Genomic DNA, 25,532 nt, shown 5'->3' with positions numbered 1-25,532 from the left:
CTCTAAAAACACAGGCCCCAGAAACACTAGGGGAATGTGCTGGCCACACCCTCACTCATCACCAAGGGGAAGTCTTATAGTCCCCAATCATAGCTCTTTGGTTTCAGCTCCAATCATCCCTTCCTGGCCGGTCAGTTCTGAGAGGGCTGGGATGGGAATCCCTGAGCACCCTCTCCTCACTTAGGCCTGGTAGCCTGACTCTGCAGCAGCTGCATTCTAGCCCCTCACCTTCACCATGACAACCAGCCTGCTCAGGCGTGAGCCAGCCTGGATGGGGAAGGCTGGGGGGCCCAGGCTACTCAGCCTGAAAGCCAGTACCCCAGATTCCCCCAGTCTCTCCTTCGAGGTGCAGGACCGATCGTTATACTCTTCTCCCTATGGCATAGACATTCTGGGGCCTCCCTAGAGGCGGTGACCTTTGGCTCTCCCTCCTGTGTCAGTGCCTTGGCTGAGGGTTCTGGGAAGGAACATGAGGGCGGGTTGGGGGCAGGGGTGGGCTAGCCAAAGCTATAGAAGAACCTCCTGCATTCCCCGGAGAAAGGACAGCTGAGGTGAAAGCTGCAGTTGGCTGGCCTGTCTGTCGGTCTGGGCCCCTCCCTGCCGGCTGCCCTTGGCTGCCCACAGAAACCTGAGTCACAGTCACGGCCAGCCGCCCGACCCCACCCAGCCTGCTGTCAGGCAGGACAGTTCTGGAGAGACAGGAGGTGGAGCCTTTCCCTACTGGTCTCACAACCTCTGAGATTCTTCCTCTCTCTGTGATTCCTCCTTTTGGCGTCTTTTTCTTTGGAACTCCTCCTTGCAGAGTCACCAGTCCTGAATTAAGGGTGGAGGTGAGGTCCATCTCAGGCTGATCTATAGGGTTTCCTCCTGGCTACTTAGATGACTGCTCCAAGAGCTCTCATTCCCAAATCCCAGTCCCTCTCCACCACCCCTCAAGGCCAGGATGCTTAAGAACACCAGGCACCCTCTTCTCCTCCCTGGAAAAGAACACAGCAAGGACAGAATCTCATCCCTAACAGGGATCTAGACAAGGACCCCCCCCTCCCAAGAACCCAAAGGGTTGACCCTGGATCTGAGTTCCTTCCCTTCCAATCCCTCTCAGTTATTTCTCTGTAAGAGCTGGGAGGGGGGAGGCCTTAATTCAGCTGGTGTCAACACCACTTTTGAGGGCATTCCCTACTCCCAGCCACAGGGAGTCAGCCCTGGAGGCTATGGCTCCCCAGGAGAGCAGTCTAGGTTAGAGACCCCTTCCTGCTGCGGCGTCCTGTGGGTAGGGTGGGAGTGAGAATCTGGTATCTGTTCTCTCAGCTGCCCCCACTATGAGGCCCCTCCCACTTCCTACTTTGTGGGTGTGGAGACAGTCTCCAGGGCCTTGGTCCAAATTCATATCTCTTTGTCAAATCTCCTGGTGATTTCCTTCACCTCTCTGTCAGGTTCATCCTGGACCCTGCCCCACCAAACCTAGGAGGTTGTAAATGCTCTCGCTCCTGCTCTCCCCCTAGGGGGATCAGGAAGGGGACATATTTCTGATTCTCATTCAGTGACCTGCCTCCTAGCCCCAGCCCAGCCTCATGGTGAGACTAACGGCTCATTCAAGCCTGTTTCCGTGGAGGGGGAGGGGACTGCCCTGGGCACTAGGGAAGGCACAGGAGAGGCGACAGCGTTCCCAGCCCCTTACCAAAGAGGGCAGGGCATCCTCTTGGGGCCTCAGCCCCCGATGTTGCAAGTGCCCCACTTGCTCCTTCTCTGGGATGTCTAATATTTAAGGGGCCACATGAAGCACTGTCACCCAGCCCTAAACTCAGAGACACCAACTCTAAACGCTGTCAGTTGCCAAGGTCTGGGATCCACCAGGGATCCTGGTCAGTTAGGAGGTAAATGAAGAGGATCCCACTCCATCTGTCCACTCTGACTGCATCAATCACAGGACACTGGTGCTCTCCTAGCTCCCCTTCAGTCATCCTCCCAGGACTCCCTGTGGATCCATCAGGCGTGCAGGAAGCCTTCTGAGGCTGGCCAGAACTGTCTGTCAAGTTGCCTAACTCCCAGATGTCCCCACCTCTAGCATCTTGGGAGGAGGTGCAGGAGCCTCTACCCTCAGACTAGGGAAAGGTTCCTCAACCTTGGCACCACTGACATTTCGGGTTGATGATTTCTGTTCTGGGGGCAAGACTGCTCTTGTGTATTGCAGATGTTAAACAACATCCCTGGTCTCTAAGTACTAGGTGCCAATAACGCCCCTGGTTGTGACAACCACAAATGCCTCTAAACATTGCCAAATGTTCCTGGGGAGTCAAACTGCCTCTGGCTGAGAACCACCTAGCAGGCTAACACCATACACTGCCTCTTTGCAGGGAGCTTCCCAAAGTCCATCTTAGATTATTAGACACAATGGAGGATTTCCAGTTCTAAAGCACTGCTCACCCTTCCCCTTTTGAAAAACCTTCAACAGCTCCCCAAGAGCTACATTATGTAGATCTTGGTGCCAACTGGCATTCCAGTCCTCCTACATAGGCTATCCCTGGCCTATCTTTTCATCTTTAGCTACCATTTCCCCCTCCACTATCCCTGAGCTCTAGCCAAGGAGGGTACCTCACTATTCCCACCTATGTGTCTTTTTTTTTTAAGGAGGGGAGAGGTCATTAGGTTTACTTACTTATTTATTTTTAGAGGAGGTACTGGGGATTGAACCCAGGATCTTGTGTGTGCTAAACATGTGCTCTACCCAGTTGAGCTATACCCTCCTCCCACTTCCTGTATGTCTTTCTCCCTGCAGTATCCCCAGGATCTCCGGTGGGAGTGTGGAAGAACTATCTCAGACAGCTCTCCCCTGTTGGGTTCATTTCATCAACACTGAGTCTTGTCACTCTCTGGCTAAGGGTGGGCCTGTTCAGCTCTGGAAGATGCAGGCCCTGAGGCCTCTGACCTCACAAAGGACAGTTCTGGACTCCATCATTCTCGCCCTGCAGATGGGATGGCTAACAACAAAGATGGAGCATCTGCTCCTCATCCTAACCTGCTTTTCCTTTTGAAGGCCCATCATCATCATCATTACTTATTTATTAAGCACTTCTTATATGCCAGGCTCTGTGCTAAGCATTTCACCTAGGATGGCTTATTTAACCTTTACAACAACCCCATGACACTCCATGGTATTATTATTTTCCTAATTTTATTGGTGAGCAAACTAGGTTTCAGAAAAGTTAAGACAGTAGCTTAAGATTACCAGCTCCAGTTTCAGGCCGTCTATCATCATCCTTTTCTAATGTTTTTGGGCTGGAGAAAGTACTGTTCTCTCCCTAGCCCTCGCAAGAGGGTTCAGGCCCTTAGCCACTCACTCGTCCCAGGACAGTCTGCTCCCAGGTTGCCTGAGACCCAGACTCTTTTGTTTCCCACCCTCTCCCTTGAAATGGCTGCTCTCTGGAGCTGCTCAAAGGAAGAAGACATTGGCGGGAAAGGGGGGCAAGAGGACAGCATATCACTGGGCCTAATCTCTGGGCAATGGAAAACTAGACAAGTGACCTTCTGGAGGTCAGGACAAAGGGCAGGGATGGGGTAGGCAGGGCCCAGCTGCGCCTCCTCCTTCCTCCCCTCTGTCAATCCCTGCAGCACCACCATCATCATCGATCCACCTTCCCAGCAAGCGCCCCGCTCTCTGGCCAGGCTGGGCCTGACTTGGCTTGAGGCCACACCTCAGCTGGCACTAACAAGGGGCTTGGGGGATCCTCTCCCCTGGGCTGGGAAGCAGGATTATCTGGGGGAGAGGAGTCAGAAGAACTCACTCCCTCCTTGGGTAGAACACAGGGGAGAAAATCCTTCCTGGGAGATTTTCTGATGGGGCTGGGGGAGGTTCAGGGCCAGGACCACCCAGTTTGGAGCCCGGAGAGGCCCAGCAGATTAGAGACTTGGGTAAATCGGTGGTGCAGGCCTGTAATTACCCTAGAGGAGCAGGGAAGACACCAACTGCAGGATGCTGGAGGAAGGGCGGCAGCAAGGCTCCTGGGCCTCTCCCCATCCCAGCCATCACCAGAGGAGAGAAAGTCTAGCCCTTTTAGGGGTCTCTTGTGACCTTCCTTCAGGTCTCCCGATGTCCCCTGGGGTGGATTTTGTTTGAGGTGGGTTTGGGAGGGAATACAGATTTGAAGCTGCCGCCAAGGCCCCAGAGCCGGAGCTCCCAGGCTTTCGGGTGGGACTGAGGGGGCTCCCATCCCATCTCTCCCCTACTGCCCCCAGTTCTAGCGGCGGGTGAGTCACCAGAGCGCTCCCTACATAGTCGCCTCGCGCTGCGGCGCGTACCAAAACGCGGCCACAGGGGGAGGCAGCTCGACAGGCGTCCTTCGGAACTCGTGACGTCCCCTCCGCTGAGGCCGCGGGAGAGGCGTCCCCAGGCTCGAGGCTCGCGCCCCAGGGCGGGGGCAGGGCGGGCGGGGGGAGGCGCGCGGCGGCTGGGTCCCGGGCGCTGCAGGGGCGGCCCTCCCCGCGTCGCACTTGGTACGCGCCAGCGGAGAGGCCAGGCCCAGCCCGGGCGGTACAATAGGGTTGGGCCGCGACCGGGACTGGGCCGGCGCCGGGCAGGGAGCAGGATCGCGGCCGGAGCCGATAGTCACTGGGCGGCCGGCGACTCCGAGCCCGCAGACCACCAGCCCAGCCAGCCTCGACCTTCCCCGGAGCTCCCTCCGACTCCGAATCGTTGCCCGCCGGGCCGGCCGGGCGTGATGCGCCGCGGGACCCCTATCCTGGCCGCTGGCCGCCGCCGCCGTCGCCGCTGAGACCCTAAGACCCCTCACTGACGCCGCAGCCATGGAGAGCGGCTCACGTTCGGAGCCGGGTGCCGGCGCACCCCCAGGTATGTCGTAGGCGGGATGGGAGGGAGGGGGATCGAGGGGCGTTGGAAAGTCGGAGGATGAGGCCGGCCCGCTCGGCGGGGACCCCTCCCCCGCGGCGCCCTCTGACCACTTGGAAGTTTAAAAATAAAGGCTGCGGCGGCTCTGGGCCATCGACGCATCTTCTGACAGCTGCCCCCTCCCCCACCCCAGGCTCTGGGACGCCCTGGGCGGCGGGGTCCCCGGGAACCTCGCTGAGGAGTTGTTGGTGACCCTTCCGCCCCAGCCCAGTGCCACCTCGGTTTCCCTGCCCCTACCCTCCTTTCCGATCCATCCCAGGCCCTGAACATCCTCTTCTACTGAGCTGGGATGTCTGTCCCCCTTCCCATCCCTGGTGGGCACATGTGACTCCAGCCTGAATGTGTGTTGGGGGTCCAGATTCTTAGGCCTGAAGCCTTGCATACCGAAGCCTAGGCCCTGGCGCCCCCACGCCCAGGCCCTAGCCCAGACCTCGCCCCCACCCCATCCCTCCAGCTGCCGCGCAAAGGGCCTGTTGCTGCTGCGGGCCGGTCGGGAGGGGAGGGGAGGGGAGGGGAGGGGAGGGGAGGGGAGGGGGAGGTCTCTAGCGGCGGCTGCCAAGTAACCCGCCGGATAAAGGCGAGGGGGAGGGGGAGGCGGCATTGTTTGGGGCGAGGGCGGGAGCTGGGGAGTGGGCCGATTCCCCTGCAGCCTGGCCTGTTCTGGAGCCCACCCAGTCCGATTTGGGGAGGAAGGGGACAGAAGTAAATCTGTCTATCCTGCCGCCCTCCAGCGCAGCCTCTTTGGGCCCGAATCTTTCCCTGGAGAATGAAGTGAAGGCTCGAGGCCGGCACTCCAGGGACCTGCCACATCATTCCTCAGCCTGCAGCTTTAGATACCTACTCCTGCTGCGCGCGCGCACACACACTCACACTCACACTCCGAGCCCCCGACCATCTTCCCTCCCCTCCCCTCACCCCACCAACCACCAGTGCCCAGGGCTTCTGCAAATCCCGTTCGGATCCGGGAGCAGCTGATGAGGGGGTGGTGACAGGTTTCTGGTTGGGCCTGGGGTTGGAGGGAGGGATTTATCTTTCTCTTTCTTCCTGGAAAAGGAGGGAACAGCATGATTACTGAGGACCCAGGTTCTGTTCTCACTGACTCAGGGGGAGGCGGCCCCAACCCCACACCTCCATAGAGTCCTCGAGCCTAATCCTAATCACCTCCCTGCGCCCTGGGGCGTGGGCCCAGGATGAAACAGTGTCTGTGGGTGCGGAGAGCCCAGGACAAGGACAAGGTGGAGCTGCTTGGCTGTGAGTGGGCTCCTCCCCATGCCAGTGGGGGTGCTTCGAGGGGACCCTGTGGGAGCTGAAGGATGCAGAGGGGAGGCTACGGACTGGTGTGGTTCAGGAGGTTTGTAGACTGTGCTGGAACAATGGCACTTGGGTCTGTCTGCTGAGCCTGAGAGGGGACACCCGGGGAGCCTAGCCTGGGTCCCTTCCATCTGCTTGCTGGCCCTCTGCATCGAGGGTCCCTGGCGCTGGTGTGTACATTGGGGCCTGAATGGGAGTGATTATTGGGCCATAGAGGAGGGCTAGAGTGGATGGCTATCTTATAAGAAGGGCATTTGGTTGAGATATCTGGACTGAACATGAGGGCATGGGTGGAATGCTTGGCTGTATTGAGGGGCCTGAGTGGGTCCAGCATACAAGGTCCTGGATTGGGAAGCCTCTTCTATACACAGGGGCCTAGATGGAGTTACATGATTACCTGGGTCAGGATGGTGGCTGGTCCCTACACAGTGAAAGGTTGAAGGTGACAAGGGCCCCTATGAGCCAAGGGCTTCCAGGCAGTAAAGATGGTGCCCACTCCCTGTGCCCTGTGAGAGTCTGAGGCATGGGTCTGAGACACGGAGTGCATATGATGTGATCTTTGTCCTCTCTGAGTTCCTTTTGCACACTGAGCATTAACAGGAGGCAACATGGAGTAGGGACAAGTGTCGACTGGAGTAAGTGACTTACCTCCTCCAGCCACTGTTTATGCCCCTGGAAAATGGAGGTAGTATTCTCAACCTTGTGGGGTTAATGTGAGGGTTAGAGATGCTGGACCTAAAGGAACCTGGCACACAGACGCCCGCAATACAGTGTTATTACCATTATTGTGGTTCTGCTCATCGGAACTGGTGCCAGCAGGGAGGTATGAAATATGGGGGAGGCGGGGTTAGGAATTGCGAGTCAGTTTGCTTAAGAGTGTAGAGTCTGGAATCAAACAGTTTAAGTCTCCCCTTCATAACTTAACTACTCGTTAGCCTTAGGTAAGTTGCTTAAGTCTTAAATTTTCCCATCTATGAAATGAGAATAATGCTGGAAATTATCTTATAGATACATTGGGATCATTAAATTAGAGGAACACATAAAACACTTAGGAGAGGCCCTGGTACATAGTTAATGCTCTGTAAATGCTTTTATTTTTGTTGTTATTTTTAATTCCTTCAGAGGTCGGAGGACGAGGTGTGACTAATTAGAACTTCAGGAGGTGAATGTAGGCCAGAGAGCAAGGGGAAGGTGGGTTCTAGACAGACACAAGCTGGGGTATATGTGTGTAGGGGACAGAGGGCCCCTGTCCCTGGAGTGGGGTGCAGCCATCCAGTGCACCGACACCCATGCCTGCCGTGTGCCAGCTCAGTGCTGGCTGTGCGGACAACAGAGAATGAATCAGAGTCACTACCCTCGGGAAGCTCCTGGCCTAGTCAGGGAAGCAGATTTGTTCACTGCCCAGAAGCCCTGGTGTAATGGTGATACAGGGTGGGTGGGCTTTCCTTGAGGACGGCTTCACAGAGGAGGCATCTGGGCCGGAATGGATGAGGAGAAGATGGGCTGCGTTTCTACATTCAGCAGCCAGCCTGGCTAGCAGCTCCCATCGACAGCTTCTGTCCCTCCCAGGGCTGGTGGGCCCAATAATGAGGCCTCTAATGAGCCCCTAATGTGCAATCACGCATATGCAAATGAGGAGGAAGGGGCACTAGGCCAGTTTACCACCCCACCCCCTTCAGGATGGGCATCAGCTGGTGGTGGTGCAGAGCAGAGGGAGAGGGAAGGAGCTGAAAGCAGGGCCCAGGCTGGGGTGGCGGCACTTGAGGGCGGTCGGGCCAGGTCTCAGATCTGACCAAGGCTGGGAGTCTGGCCACAAGCAGTTGGGAACCATGTCCTTGGGTCCCCACTGGGCCTTGCCAGGCCCAGATAATGCAGCTTTGTTGGCGGTGGCAGCTCTGCCTGGTACCCCGGGGCACAGCCTTCAGCATCTCCATCACTTCTCAGCTGCAGCTCTGCCCCAGGGGAGCAGAGAACATCATAGGAGTTAGAGAACCTGGTATCTGGTGCTCCTCACCAGATGTAAGAGAAAGTATGGGTCAAGAATAGACCTCCCAGTGAGCCTACTTATCTCCCACTCCTACTTATTAAGTACCATGTCTGTGCCAGGCACAGTGCTTAGCATGTCAGGTGCACTTTCATTTGATTCTCAGAACTATCCTGAGTAGGAACTAGTGTTATCCTTATTTTATAGATGAGGCTCAGAGAGGGAAGTCACTTGCCTAAAGTCACACAGCTAGGTATTGGCAGAGGCAGGATTTGAACCCAGGTCCATATGACTCTAAAGCCTATGCACCAAACCTCTATGCTGAATTACCATGGCCAAGCCAGCTGGTGACAGAGTCTAGTCCACTTTCCTTGTGTGATAAGTCTTCTGTGGACATCTTGGTCTCAAGGACCGTGTGATCTTTTCTCTGGCAAGCAGAGGTAGAGGCAGCGGAGTCCAGGGTCCCCTGTGCCTCCTGCCAGGTTGGAATTTGAGAAAGTAGGACCAGAAAGTGGCCTTAGAATGAGGCAGTGGTGATAGTTCAGCCAGTGGGCCATTCTCAGGCCTTGGCCTAAGGCTAGGCCTCTGCCCTCAGCGTCTAGGCCCCAGCGTGGGCAGCCGTGCTGGGGCTGAGGGAGGGCCCCGGCTGCGGGATGGGGTCATTTCCTGCCGCCTAAAATAACAGGAAGTGGGTGCTCCTGATTGGAGGCTGGGAACAATGGCCGCCACCCCAGCCAGAGGGCTCCTCAGATCTGCAGTCTCAGATGGGATCCCAGCTTTATCACCCACAGAGGCCCATGGCCCAGCTCCAGCCCCCTGCTGCGAAGGGCCTGTGGCCCAGCTTCTGAGGACCGCTGGAGTGGGCTGCCCTTCTCCCAGCTCATTCCCTTTCACAGCTAGTTCAGCTCTGTCCAGGCGGGGAGTAATGCCGCCCCCTAAGGGTCCCCTCTGTCCTGGCCCAACAATCAGGCATCTCCCAGCCCAGATCTCTACAGGAGAGGAAACCCAAGAGGCTGCCCTCTTTGGGTGGCAGAGTGAAGGTACAGACTGTCAGACCCAGCTTTGCTATTCACTGGCTGTGTGAGTTCAGCAAGTGTTAATCTATTTTCTCATTTGTCAAATGCACTAATAATGTCTACCCCACAGGATTGTGGTGACGATGGAAAGGACTGAAGTGTTGAGGTGTTTAGCTGTGCCAGACACAGCATTAGCTGTTGCTGCTGTTAACTGGGCTTTCCCTGGGCCCCGGGTAAAGGAGTGCCTAGAGAGGCAGGGCCCAAGTGACCTGGATGAGGCTGTGTACATATCCTGGGACATGATGTCTCCGAGTGTTGTACGGATCTCTGAAGTTTCGTCTGTGTCTCGGAGTGGGGGCCTGCCTCCCTGTGTGTGTGTATAGATTTCTGAATCCCAGTAAGTTGGCTTCTCGCAGACAGGAGACAAGAGAGAGAAAAGAATGTCTTGTCTTTCGCCATTGTGCGGACTCTGTCCATGTCGTCTGCTTGTCTCTCTGCAGTGTGTACTCTGTGTCTGTGTGTGTGTCTTCATCCCTCTGTCAGCCTCCCTGTCTTCATTTGTCTGATCCAGTGCTGTCTGGCTAGAAGTGCTGACCTCTCCCTCCCCATGCTCCCCGCCCGGGGCTGCTGTCTGGGCGCCCCCTCCTCTGGGCACTCCCTTGCTCTGCCTCCTGGAGGAGGGCCGCTCGCCCCCACCCCTGCTCAGATGTCCCACTTCTTGCCTCCCGGTGGCCAGCCTGGGCAGGAGCCGGCCTTCCCCACATTCCTGCCCTCTGAGCTCAGTGCCTGCCCGCCCCACCTGTACCCTTCACCTTCATGGGGGAAACCTCCCTGTGGGAACCACTGAATCACTTCCTTTTTCAGGGAACAGGCAGGAGCCTTGGGGAGGGGTGATGTGACACCCACCAGAAACAGTGTGACATAAGTAAGGGCTTTGTCATCAGACGGCCTTGGGCCCAATCCTACCTCTAACGCTGATGTAAGCAGTTCACTCAACTTGTCTGAGTGAGTGTTTTCACCTGAGGAATGGGCGCTCCATGGCATTTTCCTTTTGGGGCTGTATAAGAACTAGATAAGATAAGGGCAAAGTGCCTGGTGTACTATGGGGCTTCAATAAATTAGTTTTGTTTCCCTTCGTGGGCTTAGGAGCTGGCAGGGCACACACAAGGCTCTGATATGGTGAAGACATTTACGGTTAGAAGGCTAGGCTTTGGAGCAGCTTGGGATTTTATGATGTTATCCACAGGCCATCCATCCATCCATCCATCCATCCATTCAGGTGTCCATTAAACAGACAGAGAGCTCCTACCCTGTACTGGGCAGCTCCTGTATAAGGCTCTGGGTTGCAAGAAGGATCAAGACCCAGTCCCTTTTCTCCACCAGCTCTCACACTGCCAAGGGCAGGGGCAGCAGGCAGGCAGAAAAGGCAGACTGAGTTATCAGTACTGTGAGATGAGTTCTGGCCCAGGACCAGTTGTCGATGTGGGAGGAGGGAGGGCTGAGAGGGAAGGACTGCCAGCTCCCAGAGGGTGGAGATGGGGAGTAAGCACCCTGAGACATGGGACGGGCCCTCCCAGAGGCTTGGCCCTAGTCTTCCTGCAGTCCCTCTTGGAGCTCTTGGGAAGAGGACTTACTGCCCCTACAGCCAGCTCCTGCACCTCTGCCCTGCTCATGCTTTTTGCGCCAAGAAATGAATACAAACTATCTGTCTCTTATCCAGTTCTTAACAAATACTTCTGGTAGATACCAATATAGCAAAATAAAATCTTACAATTTGACACAGACAAAAATAAAATGAAGTGGCTGAAGGAGCATACTTGATGATCGAAAATGGGAGTAATCAAATATGGATTTAACCATACCGTGTAGATAGTTAACCAAGGAAATAATTTGGCTGTACATAGTTTGTTCCAAAGAACACTGCCCCAATGGCATTTCATCAGGGTTGGCATAATTCTGAGGAAAATATTTGTATTCAGGGTCAATAGTCCACAAGGCCAAAAGAAGAGTTCCAAACGTGCTATTTGCCTCTTGAGAAGCCTTTTTCCTGTTGAACTGCTGGAGTAAACACTCATTATTACTTTTATTAACTTCCACCTGAGTCCAGGAAGCTGCCCAAACTCAGCTGAGATGGAGTTGTTTTGCTTCCCTTCAGGAGTTCATCCCTTTGCAATAAATTGCCACATGGATTTACTCATTATTAGAGTAAAAATCTCCTTCTCTGTGCACCTGCTTTAGGCTAGGGTGGCTTCCCAGTACTGCCCTTTATTCTCATTCAGCAGCATTTCATCACTGTCCCCAGGTACTGGGTACCGTGGTAGCTGCTGGTGACGCAGCGGTGAACAGAGCAGGCATGGCCCGGCCCTTATAGGGCTTTTTCAGTCTGGGGGAGGCTGACAATCACAAAAGAACCACTCAAGTAAGTTTAAAATTATAACACTCACAGTGCTCCAAACAAGGGACACATGAAGCCATGACTATATATAATGAAGGAATTTATCCTGATTAGAGAGGCCAGGGAAGGCTTCCCGGAGGAAGTGATGGCTAAGCTAAGATCTGAAGGGTAAATGAAAGTTAAATAAAAGAAGGGGGGGAAAGAGCAGTGCAAAGGCCTCATGGCAGAGGGCACATGCATGGTGGTCAGAATTAAAAGGTCAGTGTGGCTGGAGGACAGAGAACCAGTGGGGAGCAGGGCAGCAGAGGAGGGACTTCAAGAGGTGTAGGGGAGGGAGTCAGGGACTTCAGACTACACCAGACTTGCAGCTTGGGTTCGGGAATTTTGTCTTTCTCTTCAGAACAATGAGAAGTCACTGTGAAGTGTCAAGTGGGGAAGAGTATCAGGATCAGATTTGCATTTGGAAACAATTACTTTGGCTGCTCCATGAATAGCAGAGTGAGAATGGGTGCGGAGAGGGCAGTGGGAGGACTTTACCGTCATCCAGGGAAGAGAGATGCTGATGGTATCTACCAGGGTGGAGTTCATGGCTTGTATTCATTCAACAAATAGTCGTGGAACACCTCTGTGCCAGGCTCTGTCGGCCTGAGAGAACAGCCAACAAAGTGGACAAAAACGTGTACCCTCATGGAGAATTAGCTCCTGGCTGTGGGAGACTGTTAAAATGCTGCTAATGCTTACTGGGAAAGATAGAGTTGGAAAGAAAAAAATATACATGGTTGGAAAGGTGGGGGGAACGTCAGCTGCAATTTGTAGTTTTAAACAGGGGGGTCACTGATAAGGCTCGACTGAGAAGTGACATTCAGGTAAAGACCTGGAGGAGGTGAGGGAGTGAGACATGCAGGATCTGGGACAGAGAATTCTCAGCCAGGGCAGCCCTGAGGCAGGAGCGTGCCTGGCACAAATAAGGAAGAGGGGCCGCAAGAGATGGAGCAGGGGTAGAAGAGGAGGAGGAGAGGAGGACCAAGAGATAAAGGGCTGGAGAGCAAGGATCCTGAAGGGCCTCGGAGGCCATTGTGATGCCTTTGGTTTTTCCTCCTTATTAAGTGGGGCGTCTTTGGAAGATTTTGTCAGAAGAGTGACTTGATCTGATTTATTCTTGCACGGAATCATTCTGCTGCTGTGTTCAGAAAAGACTAAAGGGGAACAAAGAATGGCAGTAGGGAGCCCTTTATGGGAGATCATAGTGGCTGGACCAAGATGATAGAAGTGGAGATAGTAAGAAGTGATTGGATTCAGAATATATTTTGCATGTAGAGCCAAAAAGACTTACTGAGAGATGAGATGTGAAAAATGAGATAAGAAAATATTCTAAAATGACTCCAAGATTTTTGGCCTGAGAAACTGGAAGGACTGGGTTTTCACTGACTGAGCTGGGGAAAACTGGAGGAGGAGCAGGGTTTGGGGTGGGGGAAGAGATCAGGGGCTCAGTTTGGGATGTTAAATTTGGGGCGTCAGTTAGACATCCAGGGGTGTTAAGTTGGGAGTTGCGTGAGCGAAACTGGCACTCAAGGGAGAGTCTAGGCTGGAGATACAAATTTGGTTGTCATCAGCAGGGCGATGGTATTTAAAGCCATGAGTCTGGATGAGATCACCAAGGGAGTATGTGTAGACAGAAAAGAGATGAAGTCTTCCACTGAGCCCTGGAGCGCTCCAGGGCTGAGAGGCTGGGAAGTAAGGAGGGACCAGCTAAGAAGCCTGAGAAGTCACAGCCAGCAAGCTGAAGGAAAACCGGGAGAGTGTGTCAAAGCCAAGTGAAAAAAATATTCAAGGAGCGCTGAGGGATCAACCATAACGCATGGGGCGGATGGGTTAGCAGGACAAGGACTGGGAAATGGCTGCTGCTTTGGCAGCGTGGAGGTCATTGGTGACCTTGGGAAGAGCAGTGTCATGAAGCAGCGGGGGTGAAGGCCTGACCCAAGTAGGCTTTTGTGGCAGAGACGGGGAGAAGTGGACCAATTCTTCCCGGCAGCTGCTGCTTCCTGAGCTGCTGCCAGGAGCCAGAGGGCATGTACCTACTCACCATAGGTCCCGACAACTCAGTGAGAAAACTGGGGCTCAGACAGGTCCAGGGCCTGCCCAAGGCCCCACAGCAGAGCCGGGGTTCCCCACTCAGGCCTGTGCCTGACTCTGAAGCCTAAGACCTTTCTACGCCTCTGCATCGGATGCCCGGGTGCAGGTCCTTCCAGGCCTCATCCCTCTGCTTCCTCCCAGGCTCCCTTCACAGGCTAGTCGGGAGCTGGTTGGCAATTCACCATGTTGCCTGGTGGGTGTCATTTGCCTAGGCCTAGACAAACACCCGCCTACTGGTTTTCCTTGCAACACCTGTAGCACACACAGGTGCTAGGAGAATGGCAATCAGCAGGCCTCACCCTCAGCCTTCAAGCTTTGTATTGACACATGCAGGCCTTTTGGCCCCAGACAGTTCTGGGTTCAAACCCTGCCTCTGCGTGTACTAGTTTTATGACCCTGGGCAAATTACTTAGTGGAGTAAACTTTGTCTCATCTGTCAAATGAGGATAAGAATCTCTGCCTCTCAGAGCTCACATGAAGTTGCAGGATGGGGATACAAAGGGCCCAGCTCAGGTCCTGGTATGTAGTAAGCACTCACTAAATGGTTGCCACTAGTTTTCTTGCCAGCTGGAATTGGAAAGGAGTTTGCAGGTGGCTAGGAAGTAGACTCGCTGTGACCAGGCAGACTTCTGGAGCTGGTTTGGGGAGAGCTGGATGGACTGTCCTGAACCTCGGGGCTGGCAGAGTTGGAGGGACCACTGGAGAGACAGGGCCTTCGCTGGGGCTCTTGCCTGTAGCCCAGAAAGCTGGAAGGAAAGGGATGAGGGGGAAATAGTGTGAGCCTCAGATAATTTCATTGCATAACGTGTTTTACCTCATCCTGCCTTACACAGAGGCATGAGGGTGTGAGGGGTAAGAACTTGGGCTCTGGTGACCAATGCTGGGTTCAAGTCCAGGCTCTTTCACTTACCAGCTGAGTGACCTCAAATTACTTTATTTAACCTCTTGTTGTTTTACCTTCCTCCTCTATCTGAGAGAGATATTTATAGTGCCTCATTCTAAAGTATTGTCATAAGGATTAAAACTAGTATGTGTAAAATGCTTTCAACATAAGCACTCGAGAAATGTATAAATGTCAGTGATATTGTTATCACTAACTCTCATCACAATCCTGAGAAGTAAGTACTGTCTGCATTTCATAGAAGAGGAGCTGTGGCACAGAGAGGGCCTGTAACTAGCCCAAGGTCACAGAGTTAGTGGGAAGACCAAATATTCAAATAGTCTGCCTTCAGAGCCCACACTTGACCACTGGACACCATCTCCCTGAAAAAGGTCCCCAGAGTCCCAAAGCCAACTCACTGGGGGCGTCCTCTCCCTGCACATGCATTGCCACCCACGGGGATGGGGAGCTTGTCACTTCCTGACAGGGTCAGGGTTCCCAGAGCAGAGGACCCACTATGGTGGAGGCACCTGGTGAGAGCGAAAAATGCTTCCTTAGATGGACCTTTCCATGGACTCTGGCCCTGCTCCCTAAGCCCAGGTCAGCGGCTGTGTCCCCACTGGTCCCCTCGGGGGCGGCAGCAGATGGCACCAGGGCTCAGCGCACAGAGGCTTCTCTTGGCAGCTTCTTAAGACCCACAGGAAGAGAGGGAAGTGTTGTTTGCTGGCACATGCATTGTTCCCGGCACTTCATTGACATTCTTACTGGCTTAGGCTCATTGTCCCCATTTGTACCGATGTGAAAACTGAGGCTTAGAGAGGGTGAGTGGCTTGCCCAAGGCTACCTGCCGGGGAACAGGCGCCCTCTTCCTGCCTTGGCGTGGTGAAGTCAGAATCGGGCCCTCATCTGGCTGACTCCTCAGCCTCCCTTGCAGGTGCCCCATAGTGTCCTCGTGCTCACATGTGTGCATGGACATGTATACACCAAATCACATGGCTCCTTTCCTTGGCACTTTGGTATCTTTTACAGGGACCCTGATATATTAATGTCTTAAAAGAAGAAGTCTGAGGGTGTTTGGGAAAGAAGGATGACAAAGTGGATGGTTGCCCACCCTGTTGGGGATTCCACGTGGGCATTCCACAGTGTGCATGCTATGTCCTTCTTCCTGGCCAGTCCCATGTGCCCAGCACGGTCACCCCCAGAGCACCAGGCCTTGGGTTGGGCACTGTGACCCCAGGTAAAAGGGAAAGGTGAGGGAGGAAGACATGGAAACCAGTCATTACCATTTGGTGCGCTAATAACTACTACAGACTTCTCAGTTTTTCCGATACACCCTGCTCCCTTCTGCCCCTTTGTAAACAGTCTTTTCTTAGCCAGAACCTTCTCTTCCTTGGTTTGCCAACTCCAGCTCATGCTGGATCTCAGCTTGGCTTTCTTTCTGCAGGAAGCCCCCCAAATACAGGTTAACCGTCTCCGCTGTGCTCCCGTGGACATGGTGCTTATTCTGTACTGTGATTACCGAGCTATCTGTTTGTCTGCCCTGCTGGAGTGTGGGCTCCACAGAGGCAGGGACTGTGGCCATTTTCTCACCATTATCTTGTGGGCATCTGGAACAGGGCCTGACACACAGAAGGAACGCGATAAACACGTATGAATGAATGAATGGCAGCTGGACCAGGGAGAGAGCTACCTGCAGAACGGACAGCACAGGGGTTCTGTCTGACTTTCTCTCCTCTCTTGTGTTGGTCTTCCAGCTGTGGCAGCCAGGACCCCTCCAGAGCCAAGACCTTCTCCAGAAGGTGACCCCTTCCCGCCACCGCCACCACTACCGATGTCAGCCCTGGTGCCCGACACTCCCCCAGACACCCCTCCTGCCATGAAGAATGCCACTAGCCCTAAGCAGCTCCCACTGGAACCAGAGAGCCCCCCAGAGCTGGTAGGACCCAGGCCAGCCTCCCAGCAGGAGGAGTCCCCTTTCTCAGAAGTGAAGATCAGGGGACCCACCCCTCCAGCCACAGGCCCACGGGATGCCAGGCCTCCTCGGAGGAGCAGTCAGCCATCCCCAACAGCAGTGCCAGCTTCCGACAGCCCTCCCACCAAGCAAGGTACGTGTGATGTCCCTAGTCCTGGGCTCAGAGCCGGCCCTGGATGATGCCACCAGAAGGAGTCTCCTTTGCCCTGGAGGAGATGGGATAAAGGCATGGTGATGAGGCCTGGGGGAGGCTCCCCTTTTGGGGGAAGCCTCTTGACCTCCCTCTGTTCTCGTTCCTTCTATTAAGATGTAAAGAAGGCAGGAGAGAGACACAAGCTGGCAAAGGAGCGGCGGGAAGAGCGGGCCAAGTACCTGGGTGAGTGTTTGGGAAGCAGCAGCATCTTCAACACCAACATCCCACTGACAACCTGAACGCCTCTGGAACATTCATCATGTGCACGGTGCTGAGAGCAGTACTGCGTTATCCTGCTTAACCCTCTACCCACTTTGAAGATGGGGAAACAGAGGCTCAGAAAGATAAAATCATTTGCCTTAGCCATACAGCTAGTGGAGTAGCTGAGATCCAGACCCAGAAGCCTCACCTCACCCCACATTTCATGCTCTCAATCACAGTACATGGAAATCTTTACAGCAGGCCCCCAAATCAGACAGGGATCTGGCACTAAAGACTCCATTTCTCCTTCAGCCCCCGGAGACCAGGAGGCCAATGGGGGAGAAATAGGCCTCCTTTTGGGCCTGAGCCTGTCTTTGGGACGCCCTTCAGTTTGAGGGGGGAGTCTGAGAGTAGGGGCATCTCCCCACCAAGCAGGCAGGAAGAAGACCTTCCCAGGGCCAGAGGAACAGGCAAGGCCACTTGGAGGAGATGCTTGTTGGGCCCGGTGCTGCCGGACCTATCACACCCTCTGGGGCCCCTTTCCCCACAGCGGCCAAGAAGGCAGTGTGGCTGGAGAAGGAGGAGAAGGCCAAGGCGCTGCGGGAGAAGCAGCTCCAGGAGCGCCGGCGGCGGCTGGAGGAGCAGCGGCTCAAAGCCGAGCAACGCCGGGCAGCCCTGGAGGAGCGGCAGCGGCAGAAGCTCGAGAAAAACAAGGTGTGTTGGTGCTGATTTCTGATCTGTGTGCATACGTGTGCACACATCTGCCCACTGGCTCAGTGTTTGCACACACCTCTGGTCCCGTCTGCGCTTGTGTTCCTGGGGCAGTACATCTGAGCATCTCTGCAGACATGTTTGATTCTGTACATGCCAGCATGGGCACCTGTAACCGTGTGCTCTCAGTACACGTATGGGTGTGTGTGCCCCATGTGTATGTGTTGAGGGGTGTGTGCAGAGATAGGTCTGTGTGAGTGAGCACCTAGCCAGGGGAGCCTAGGCTTGAGCACCATGAAGAAATGAAGGAAAAGGGGGCCTGTCCCTGTCCCGGGCCTCAGCTTGAAAGCAAACCCAGGCCCAGGGTCAGGACCTTCCTGGTGCCAGTAGCCCGCCTGGTAGTCCCAGGCACGGAGAGTCCCACCCCATCCTGAGAAACAGCTCATACAATCAGGAAATGAGTCAAGAACAGTGAAAAGCTCCCCAAGACAAATTGAAAGGGACTTGTTGCAAACTGTCTGTAATCATAGCAAGGACTTATAACCCTGGTTACCTGCCATGAGTCAGGAAAACCTTCTAGGGTGAGGGAGGCATTGTCACAGGAGAGAGAGGGGCCTTTCTCCAACGTAAGAAGAATGATTCTGAGCCCAGACCTCTTACCTCTCCCCACTCCCCGCCAGGAGCGCTACGAAGCAGCCATCCAGCGGTCAGTAAAGAAGACATGGGCTGAAATCCGGCAGCAGCGCTGGTCCTGGGCAGGGGCCCTGCACCACAGCTCCCCAGGACGTAAGACCAGTGAGTGGGCCAGAGGTGCTGCTGGGTGGGAGGGAGAGACTGGGGCCTGAGAGGTGGGGGAAGGGAGCAGCTTCAGCGCAAGGAGCTGGCAGCTCCCTGCAGCAGGTATGCCTCGCTTTGTGTGACTTGTGTCTTCTGGAGTAAACCCAAGTCCGTAAAACCAAGTCCTCCCCGTGGACTTCTACAATCGTGTCAGATGTGGATTCTCATCGTTGGGTTTGCTCTTCAAACCTCTGTTATTTCAGATTAGCTTTCTTAGCTCTTGTCAGTTACTATTAGTTGATAGTACATAAACGAGCACTTTCATGCCCTGCAGACACTGGATATTTAAAGGAAACTATCACCCTCTTATGTACCTGTCTTGGAAGGTAGATTTTTGTCTCTAAGTTTTCTTCACGTAGGGCCATCACGGATTTTGGTCTGACTTTGTGCTGGCATATATGTACCACTGTGTTTGGATGTCTTTATGTAGTGGCAAGATTCTGCATTTCTCATTGTGTATCTTGGTGTATGTGCTCGTGGATCTGCGCAGTGTTTGTCTTGATATGTATTTGCCTTGATGTGTTTACCTCAGTGAGGGTGCCTGTCAGACAGAATTGGGTCAGGATCCAGCTCTGGCACTTGTGATGGATGTAACTTCTGACTTTTCACTGTCTCACTTTCTTCATCTGTAAAATGGGGATAACAATACTGCTTGCCTCCGGGGTTGTAGGTAGATGTTTGGGAGGATCAAGTGAGGTAACATATGTGTGGTGCCCAGCACAGAGCCTGGTACATGGTAAGCATCTAACAAATGTTAGCTGTTGCAAATATCATAATTAAGTTCCTTTGATGTGTTTGTGCCTGTGTGCATCTGGGTCTGATGCTTTTTCTGTTAGTGGTTTTGTTGCTGTTATTTGTGCATGTCTGCACACTCGTGAGCATGCGGAAGTACCTTTCACTGTATGCCCGTGCCTGCATGTCTTTGTCTTTGTGTGTCCCTGTGAAAACGTGGATTTGTGTGAGTGACTTTGACCGTGGCTTCTTCCGTTTAGGAACATCTCTGCATTTGTCGCAGTGCGTGGGTGTTGTAGCCCTAGTGCCTTGGCTGGGCAGTGTCAGCAAGTGCCAACACCGGGTGGTTGTGGAGGAGGGGTTGTAGCACCCAGCCCTAGGGAATGACTTCCTGGCCAAGAAGGCTTTAGTTTCTCTAGTTTTACTCCATCTCCTCCCTCTGTTCCCTTTCCGTCGGCTCCCCCAGTCCAGGTTTTCTCTGGTCACCTACCCACCCATCCCCTCCCAGAGCTACATCTGCCTCCTCCTCCCCTTCCTAGCCTGCCCACTCCTCCCTCTCCCACCCTGCCCGCGGAGCATCCTGCATGGAAGGCCTCAGTGCCCCCACTGCTCCCGTCCGGCCCGGCCCTAATGCCGTGTCTTTTCCCCTCCAGGTGGGAGCAGGTGCTCCGTGTCGGCAGTAAACCTGCCCAAACACGTGGACTCTATAATCAACAAGCGGCTCTCAAAGTCCTCTGCCACGCTCTGGAACTCCCCCAGTAGAAGTAAGAGAAGGCCCAGCCCTCCTCCCTCCAGAGCTCCTTGTAGCCCCCACCAAGCCTCCTCCAGAGCTCAGCAAGAACCCCAGGTCTCAGGAGCCCTCACATTCCCCAGGTCTCCCTCCCCACTCTACCCCACCTGGGGCTCTGCACCCCTTGGGGGAGCCGGCATTTGGGTCTGGGCCCTGAGAACAGGCAGAGGTGTGCCCTGCAGGGGAGAGCAGAGACAAAGGGCAGTGTCCCAGCAGGCAGAGAGCCTGGCTGGGGCCTCAAGAGCAGGTGGGGGTGGGGGTGGAGGGTGGGAATGGGCAGGCAGCCTCATCTCCAACCACAGCCAGCTGGCCTAGGCCAGCCTTAGGCAGGTGGCCTTGCCCCCAAGTACCAGACTAGTCTGGGAGCTGTATGTAGAGGGGCCCTCTTATTCTGACTCTACGCTGGAGGACCCATGCAGTCCTGCCCTCTCTGCCTTCAGAGCCCCAGCCAGGGCCTTGGCTGGCTCCAGAGTTGTGGCCAACCAGGGTGGCATGGCCCTTGTGTTCCCACCCTGCCCTAGTGCTCTCATGTGAAGGGGCCATGATAGGAGTTATTTATAAGTTTCTTCAGCTTTTATTTGGTTGCTCTGTTGCCTAGCAACCAAATCAGCTGCTGTACCAACCCCACCTGACTGAAACTTAAAAATAACCCAGCAGCTGAGGGGACAGAGTAGGGTGGCCCAGGGCAGCCAGGCCCCCTAGCAGTCTCTCCCTGGCATGGGATGCCCAAAAGCTGGGCCTCTCCCTAATCAAAAGAGTACAAGGACCCTCTCTGCTCCAAATCCAATGGGGGCATGCCTCTCCAAGCCAACCCTGTGAGAGCAGGAGGAGCAGGGTCCTACAGTGGGACAAGGGAGTGGGCAGTTGAGTCTGCCACCAACTCTGGGTGGTTCCTCTCTAAACTCACAGTGCAGAACCCTTTCACCTGTGGAGAGTGTTAGGCGGGGACCCTCAAGTCATGCACAACGTTGCCCTGGGAAGTGTATTGTTGCCTGGTTCTGCAGTGGAGGTCCGACCCCAGGGCGGACCAAGTGTGGCGCCCCCAGTGTGATTGGGGAAGAGTCCTTGGGCTTGGCATGGGAATGGTACGTCCCGATGCCTCTGCCTGCCTGCTGCAGCTCCAGGGTAACCCGCTTCTCCTCGCATTCTCCCACTAGATCGCAGCCTACAGCTGAGCGCATGGGAGAGCAGCATCGTGGACCGTCTGATGACGCCCACCCTCTCCTTCCTGGCGCGGAGTCGCAGTGCGGTCACCCTGCCCCGAAACGGCCGGGACCAGGGTAGGGGCGGCGGCCCTGGGAGAGCCCTCACGAGGGGCGGGGCAGGGGCCAGCCTCGCTAGTGTGCCGCGCCCCGACCGCACTCATCCCTCCGCAGCCGTGCCGGTGTGCCCGCGCTCGGCCTCCGCCAGCCCCCTGACTCCGTGCAGCGCCCCCCGAAGCGGGCACCGATGCGCCCCCACCGGGGAGCGCGGGGAGCGCCGAAAGGCCAGCGCCGGGGGTAGCCCCGCCCCGGCCCGCCTTCGGCCCGAGGCCTCGCCGGTGAGTGGTCGCGCGGTGAGTGGTCGCGCGTGTGGGGGGACCGGGGAGCGCGGGCACCGCTGACTGTTGCTCCCCTTCTCCCTGCTCTCCTTGCCCCTCCTCGCCAGGTGCAGAAAAAGGAGAAGAAGGACAAGGAACGGGAAAATGAGAAGGAAAAGAGCGCCCTGGCCCGGGAGCGCAGCCTCAAGAAGCGCCAGTCGCTGCCTGCCTCCCTGCGCCCACGCGTCTCCGCGGGCAACGCTGAGCTCAGGTGGGCCAGGAGGTGGGGCGGGACCTGCATATCGCCAGGCCATCCATCCATCCATCCATCCATCCATCCATAAATAAATGTGTCGGGCACCCACCTCTAGAATGAAAGATCCTTGAAGGCAGATTTTTTTTTTTTTGGAGTGTTTTGATCACTGAAGTATCCTAGCATCTAGAACAGTGCCTGGCATTTGTAAGCACTCAACAGATACCTGCTGGACCTGCCAGGTACTGTTCTGGATGCTGAGGGCACTTCTCTGAGCCAAACCAGGCCTAGTTCTTGCTCTTATTAATCTTACTGGCTATTGGGGAGGTAGACATTAATCAAAGAATCACCAATGAATATGTAATTACAAACTGGGATATATTCTCTAAGAGGGAATTATATGGTTCTGTGAGAGCATATAAGGAGGGGGATGCTGACCTAGCCTGGGGAGGACACTTCCCTGAGGAAGTGACATGCTCAGAGTGGGTATGTATGTGTGTGTGTGTGTGTGTGTGTGGACACTGTGCCCTCAAGGTCTAACTCTTCCCTTTTCTCTCAGTCCCAAATCTAAGGCCCGGCCATCCTCTCCCTCTGCATCCTGGCACAGGCCTGCCTCTCCCTGCCTCAGCCCAGGACCAGGTCATGCTCTGCCTCCCAAACCACCGTCCCCCCGAGGCACCACTGCATCACCAAAGGGGCGGGTTCGGAGGAAGGATGAGGCAAAGGAGAGCCCTAATGTGGCAGGGCCTGAGGACAAGAACCAGAGCAAGGGCAAAGCAAGCGATGAGAAGGAGCCTGCAGCCCCAGCCTCACCAGCACCCTCCCCTGTGCCCTCACCCACCCCAGCCCAGCCCCAGAAGGAGCAGCCCACAGCAGAGATCTCTGCAGGTGGGAACGGAGAGAGGAGGCCAAAAGGTGGGCAGGGCAGAGAAGCCAGCTTTGTCTGTATGTGGGAGGATGGTCCGAGGTGTGGGTCGCGAGAGATGCCTGGGGATTGGGTGCTGGGAGACAGGAAGGGGAGGCTTCTGCCTGCAGCAGGTCCAGGTCCAAAACTCAGGCCAGAGAGAAAGACCTCACTACTAGTTGATGACAGGAGTTGGGTGGGTGGGTTGCCTGGGTCGCCCTGAGGTCCAGGAAGCACGGAGGCATGTGAAGGAGATGGCGGTGCCTGTGCCGATGTGCTGATTCCTGGCCCTGGATCCCACTCCAGATACTGCTGTCTTGACCTCACCCCCAGCCCCCGCTCCTCCGGTGACCCCTAGCAAACCCATGGCTGGCACCACAGACCGTGAAGAGGCCACTCGACTCCTGGCTGAGAAGCGGCGCCAGGCCCGGGAGCAGCGGGAGCGCGAGGAACAGGAGCGGAGGCTGCAGGCAGAAAGGGACAAGTGAGCACGCCCTCGGGGACTGAGGGGGCCTTTATAGGGGCTGGAGAAGAAGCTGGGGATGAGCCTGAGTTTCCTCTGTCCCCCAGGCGAATGCGAGAAGAACAGCTGGCTCGGGAGGCTGAGGCCCGGGCCGAGCGGGAGGCGGAGGCCCGGAGGCGGGAGGAGCAGGAGGCCCGAGAGAAGGCGCAGGCGGAGCAGGAGGAGCAGGAGCGGTTGCAGAAGCAGGTGCCCCGTGGGTCGGGGCGCGGGCGCCTCCTGGCGGCGGGCCGCGGTGGGGGCTGGCCCGGAGGGACGGCAGGAGGACGAATGCCTAAAGCTCACGGGGGTCTTTGGTAGAAAGAGGAGGCCGAAGCTCGGTCCCGAGAAGAAGCGGAGCGGCAGCGTCTGGAGCGGGAAAAGCACTTCCAGAGGGAGGAGCAGGAGCGGCAAGAGCGCAAAAAGGTATGCGCAGCAGCGGGCCGGGTCTTGTGGGCGTGGCCTGGCGCGAGTGGGCGGGGCCAGCTCCTGGCTGGAGTGGCTAGCGGGGCCGGAGAGTGGGCCTTGCCTTGGACTTGTAGAGGGCAGGACCAGAAACTGGGGCTAGATCTGGTTCCTGACCTGGAAAGGCTGGTATGAGCTGAAAGGGCCCTGAGACTCCAGGACCGGGGCTGGCTGGTGGGAGGTTTAGGATCAGGGCGGGGCTTGGACCTAACTGGTGTGGGGCCTCCAAACAGCGCCTGGAGGAGATCATGAAGAGGACTCGGAAGTCAGAAGCTGCTGAAACCAAGGTCAGGATTCCCCCAAGAGACGTGTTGGGAGTGGAGGTCTGGTGAGGAAAGGAGGTTGGGGAAAGGCATCCAGGGTGGAGAAAGAGGTGCTCAGAGTCCGGGCTGGGGCGAGAGGAATTCAGCATCTCAGTGGGGCGGGGCCAGGTATCCCTGTGAGCCTGACACCTCTTCTTCTTGAAAGCAGAAGCAGGACAGAAAGGAGGCAAAGGCCAACAGTTCCAGCCCAGGTAAAGGCCCTGTTCCCCTCGTATCCAACCCCTTTGCCCCTATCCTCAGCCTCACCCTCTCACCAGCCCCTCACTAAGGGCCATTGCTTCCCAGTGATAGACCCTGCAAAAGCTGTGGAGGCTCGGCCCTCAGGGCTGCAGAAGGAGGCTGTGCAGAAAGAGGAGCTGGCCCCCCAGGAGCCTCAGTGGAGGTACCAGCTCCCAATCCCAGGGACCCTGAGCAGGGAGGCAGGGTCAAGCTGGAGCTGTGGGGTGCCTGGGCTGTCCTGCAGTGGGACGGACCTCAGCAGTGGATTCTGCATCCACAGTTTGTCAAACAAGGAGTCACCCGGGTCCCTGGTGAATGGCCTGCAGCCTCTTCCAGCACACCAGGAGAATGGCTTTTCCCCGAAGGGACCCTCTGGGGACAAGAGTCTGGGCCGAACACCAGAGGCGCTCCTGCCCTTCGCAGAGGCTGAAGCCTTCCTCAAGAAAGCTGTGGTGCAACCCCCACAGGTCACAGGTGGGGATCCGTGTCTCCTGGACCCTTACCTGTCCCTTCCAGCAGCCTTTCCCTGGGCCTCCCCAGCCCTGCCCTCTCTTCAAGTTCTGCCAGAGGCCTTCTCGTGCTCTACCCTGAAGACCCCCAGCCATCTGGGCTTGGGGCATGGTTTGCCCTGACTGTGTCCCCTCCTGCTTTTTTCCCAGAAGTCCTTTAAGGGGTTGCCTTGGATCCAGGCACAGCTATGAAGGCTCCTCTGCATCACCTACCAGGATGTCTGGAAGAGAAAGAGACAGAACGAAGCTGGAAGTGGCCAGGGCCCCTGGGGATTGGGGTCTCTCTGTTATTTTTAATCTGCACCTTATAGACTGATGTCTCTTTGGCTGGAGCCAGACCCTGCCCCTCAGTGCATTCGTGTGCTCACACGCACGGACACCCCCCATACACACATACACTCACAGCCTCTCTGGCCTCCTCCCTTGGGGAAGGGCCACCTGTAGTATTTGCCTTGGTTTGGTGGGGTACAGTGGATGTGAATACTGTAAATAGCTCGTGCTCAGGCTCCTTTGTGTGGAGGGGGTGGGTGCAGGAGGCGGACCCTCCCAAGACTCCCCAGGGAGACCTTTCTCCCTCTATTTAACTGTAACTGAGGGGGAACCCAGGTCTGGGGATGAGGGGCACCTTGGGCTACAGGATACTGGTTGCTTTAGGGGGACCCATGCCCCCTCCCTTGCCTGGAATCAGTGTTATTGCATCTGATCAAATTTCTCCAGAAATAAAGTGAGAATAATTCTGCCAGTCCTGTCTATCCTTGTGGCTGGCGGTGGGGTTGGGAGCAG

General features: G+C 55.7%; 1 protein-coding gene across 14 annotated transcripts; it reads left to right on the top strand.

Annotated features, from left to right (window-relative positions):
* The first annotated feature begins 4,449 nt into the window (after positions 1-4,449).
* Positions 4,450-25,491, top strand: MAP7D1 (MAP7 domain containing 1). 14 transcript variants are annotated; one of them, XM_072974784.1, is made up of 18 exons: positions 4,452-4,846; positions 16,377-16,727; positions 16,902-16,970; positions 17,539-17,702; positions 18,380-18,494; positions 19,922-20,032; positions 21,216-21,338; positions 21,435-21,598; positions 21,706-21,848; positions 22,390-22,718; positions 23,041-23,218; positions 23,305-23,443; positions 23,555-23,659; positions 23,932-23,985; positions 24,167-24,212; positions 24,307-24,403; positions 24,521-24,714; positions 24,900-25,491. In XM_072974784.1, exons 1-18 carry the CDS (start codon positions 4,801-4,803, stop codon positions 24,908-24,910), a joined length of 2,439 nt encoding a protein of 812 aa, XP_072830885.1. In that variant the 5' UTR covers positions 4,452-4,800; the 3' UTR covers positions 24,911-25,491. The 14 variants fall into 14 exon arrangements, with proteins under 14 accessions (XP_072830878.1, XP_072830879.1, XP_072830884.1 ...); XM_072974781.1 differs by having other exon boundaries at positions 4,453-4,846; positions 22,390-22,745; XM_072974785.1 differs by having other exon boundaries at positions 4,456-4,846; positions 24,170-24,212.
* Positions 25,492-25,532: the final 41 nt, after the last annotated feature.

Source organism: Vicugna pacos, chromosome 13, assembly GCF_048564905.1.
Source record: "Vicugna pacos chromosome 13, VicPac4, whole genome shotgun sequence".
Taxonomy (NCBI): domain Eukaryota; kingdom Metazoa; phylum Chordata; class Mammalia; order Artiodactyla; family Camelidae; genus Vicugna; species Vicugna pacos.
Note: the sequence above shows the minus strand (reverse complement) of the source record. Positions and strands in the feature narration are given on the sequence as shown.